The sequence below is a fragment of the Monosiga brevicollis genome, genomic scaffold, assembly GCF_000002865.3.
Source record: "Monosiga brevicollis MX1 MONBRscaffold_23 genomic scaffold, whole genome shotgun sequence".
Taxonomy (NCBI): Eukaryota; class Choanoflagellata; order Craspedida; family Salpingoecidae; genus Monosiga; species Monosiga brevicollis.
Window position 1 is genome coordinate 29,628 of NW_001865060.1, and position 3,369 is coordinate 32,996.

Here is a 3,369-nt window from a genome sequence, read left to right on the forward strand (position 1 = left end):
GTCGATGTTATCTTTGCATTTTTTGCTGAGAATGCTGATGCCACTGAGGCTGACCGCCGCATTCAAGAGTTTGAGATGGAATTTCCCAGTGATTTCGGTACCTACTCTGTCTCAGCTTCTCGATCCGAAGAGAATACTGAAGTTCAGGCCTCCACCAGCGACCAAGAGTGGGCCACCACTGGCATCGCGTTGATCGGCACGATTGTGGGCGTTCTGATCGTTATTGGGTTTATTTTCGTACACATGCGTGTTAATCGTCGTAGCGAGGAGCGTCACCGGGTGCATCGCGTCGAGAACACAGTCTCGCCTCCCAAGTCTCCTGATGGTACCATCAATCTAGCTTGGCGCTCACCAAAGGTAGTGAGCTCACCGCAGACTGTTCCGAAGCCGCGCACCATCTCAGTGCGGCAAGAGGCCAATCTGGTTTCTGACGATACAACTCCTCGCGACAAGGCAGCTGAGCGAACAATTCTTGAAAAGCTAAGCCGCGATCTGGGCCGAAACGCGAGCTCATCTTCGCCGCCGCCTGTTGATTTCCAGCCGATCAAACCAGCGCCCGTCGACGGTGGCAAGGATCGTGTGGGCCCAAGCATGCCCCGCCTACCAAAACCGACCGTGTTTCCTGCCACGGATGCGCGTCCTGTCCTTACCAAGTCTCCAGTGATGAGCGATGGTGCGGCATCACCTCCGCCTGCAGCATCGGATCCTTTTACCAACATGAATGCTTTTGGTTCTAACGCCGCTGGTGCCAAACCGAATGGCGATCCATTCGCACCGCGAGCTCAACCATCGCTCCATGACAATGGACCTGCGTCGCCGGGCGGGGATACTGCAACGAAGCCTGCCGGTCCCTTCCCACCTGTGCAAAAGTCCAAGCCTGGTTCAATTCGCACCGGAGTGGATGCAATGAGCTTCCCCGCGACTCGTGCGCTGCCTCAAGCAGACCAGGCCGGCTTCCCTCGACCTCCAGCACCACCTGCTTTCACAGATCCATTTGCAAATGTGGAAGCGAATGCACGTCGCATGAACTTTCCCCAGTTTCCCGGTGGTGGTCCCGGCAAGCCAGGAGCTCGCCCAATGTTTCCAGACATGCCTGGGCCAGCCCGGCCTCTAGCCAAGCAATAATTGTGGTTACTCGACTCGTTCAGGTCTTCCTTGAACGCTGATCGTGCCCACTCTGGCATGGTTCCCATTTTCTGTTTCATCTTTTCTGACAATCAGCGGATGCGAGAGCAGTCAGTTCTCTATGTGGTTGATCCAGAGACAGGTCTGGCTGCTCACCTATCTGCTATGAACTTGATGTATCTGTGCATCATTTTTTTGTGTTATCAGCTTGCATGCTCTTGTGTGTAAGTATGAAGGCCGCGCTCTTGAGCGAGGCTGTCATGTGACCGTGACTTTGTCTGTGTTGTCTTTGGCATGATGATGCTTGTTCAGTCATGTGACTTTTCCCTCAAAGTGGGTTTGAAGGAGAATGCCTGGCTCGTGTCATCTGTGCTCGTGTGTGCCCTTGTGAATGTGTGTTGGCACACTTTGTTCAAATGTCAAATCACGCCTGCTTGTGGTTTTGAATGCACCCTGGTTGGGGTGGCGTGCTATATGTAAAGTATTTGAGTCGACATGCTCTGTGGTCCTGGATGGCGCACATGCGTCGCAGGATCAGAAGATGCAGACGAGCCAAGCACGCCATCTCACTGAACCAAACGTTGATTAGTAGTATTCGTGCAAGCCATAATTTCTGTACACAGTTCCATGATTGTAATCCAATTTCTCTTCATCCACAATCTACAAACAATTGAGAGTGAAAATTTCTTTGTCGCCCGACTCTTTTCAATGATGATTCGTGTGTGAATGCGCCGCAGCGTTGGATACATGATTATGTGATATTAAAAGCCGGCATGGCTTGGATAGATTTAGAGAGGAAATCGGTCGGTCAAGCGTGATGGCAGGGATAGACAAGTGTGGCCTTCAACATTGATCAGCCCTTCTTGGTCGATCAAGATGTGAGTAGGTATTTGTGCATCGATCTTGGGACGAAGAAAAGAAGTAAATTGATTGAGGCGTATGAAGGAAAAGAATATTGACGATAGGGTTGCATTGATAATCCGTAAGCTGATGGCGCTACTGGAGATATTCGCCAGCTTGCGGGCAGTAAATGGCAGGGGGGTGAAGGGGATTCAGACTGGTACTCTTGTTGCCTTGAGCTTGGAACATGTTGTTCCAAACACCCACCTAAAGGACAGAGGGATGTACGGAATTCGCAAATGAGCGACTGGGTGATGACGGCGTTAGTCAAGCCAAGGTGTTGGGGTAGATGGTGTGCGCCGTCATGGCTGGAGAGGCATTGCGCGGTGAAGGGGGTGAGGATAAGACGTACAGCAAAGCCTTGGTCAGTGCAGAGGCTGGGATGGAAGCAATCAACATCGCTGAGCAAGTCTTGAACGACATCTTTGGGAAAGGTGTTGAGAGGGACATTTTGGATGGCCGGCTGCACGACGGCCGTGAAAAGGGGGTCATTGAGGGCGGCATATTTGGCGGCCACACGTGCGGTCACTTGATTGATTTGCATGCCCAGTTCGTCCATGCGCTGCAGCGAAGTCTGGTTGTTCTCAAGGCAAGAGCACTCGTGCAGGATGGGAACCGCAACGTTACAATATCTGCGATGAGGCACAAGTCGTCCAAGTCAAAGTCTGGGCCGGCTCAGTCAGGAAGGTGGAAGGCGAGGGAAACACAAAGCAGGGCCAAAACTGACTCTTTGTCGCTGTGCACATCCCAAACGTCACTAATGTTGAAGATGGTCATCATGCTCACAAAAGTTTTGGGAAAGTTGGCATGAATCATGTCCATGGCTGTCGTGAGCTCGGTTTCAAAGGCTTCGGCGGTCATTGACTTGCATTCGCAAATGTCGTTGGCGCCAATGAAGAGGACCAGGAGCTTCCACTCGTCGCGAACGCCAGCATACTCGCTCGTGTTCAGTTTGGCGGACAGTCGCTCAATTTGGCCGGGAAGGTCATGAACACGGGCCTCGGAGACGGCAAAGTTCAGTCCCTTGCCTTCTTTGGTAAGGGGGATCGTTGTGCCAGTGGCCTGGCCCTTGAGATTGGGGTTGTAGTGCTTGAGAAAGTTGCCAATGGTCAAGGCATCGGGATCACCACCCGCACTGTAGACGGTTCCACGAAACTCGAGGGGAAGATCTTGCATGGCAAAGCCCGCGGTGATGGAGTCACCTATGGTGGGGTTGGGCCAATGAGTGCAAAGGAGAGCCGGTTTCAGGGGTGAACCGTGAGCCAGAGGCAGTGGGCATATGGGTGTAGGGGCGATTGATCTGAAGAGAGAGCGCGAGCAGGGAGGCAAGGAAAACGAGAGGTA

General features: G+C 52.6%; 1 protein-coding gene across 1 annotated transcript in view; it reads right to left on the reverse strand.

Annotated features, from left to right (window-relative positions):
• Positions 1–2,121: 2,121 nt before the first annotated feature.
• The window catches only part of MONBRDRAFT_38296 (uncharacterized protein), a gene marked incomplete at its 3' end in the record, with an annotated part of 3,761 nt that continues 2,513 nt past the window's right edge, over positions 2,122–3,369 (reverse strand). Inside the window, exons 5-7 of the mRNA XM_001748464.1 lie at positions 2,753–3,227; positions 2,378–2,657; positions 2,122–2,232 (exon numbers count right to left, since the gene is read on the reverse strand). Of these exons, the coding sequence (XP_001748516.1) occupies positions 2,122–2,232; positions 2,378–2,657; positions 2,753–3,227 (866 nt within the window). The remainder of the gene's footprint in view (positions 2,233–2,377; positions 2,658–2,752; positions 3,228–3,369) is intronic.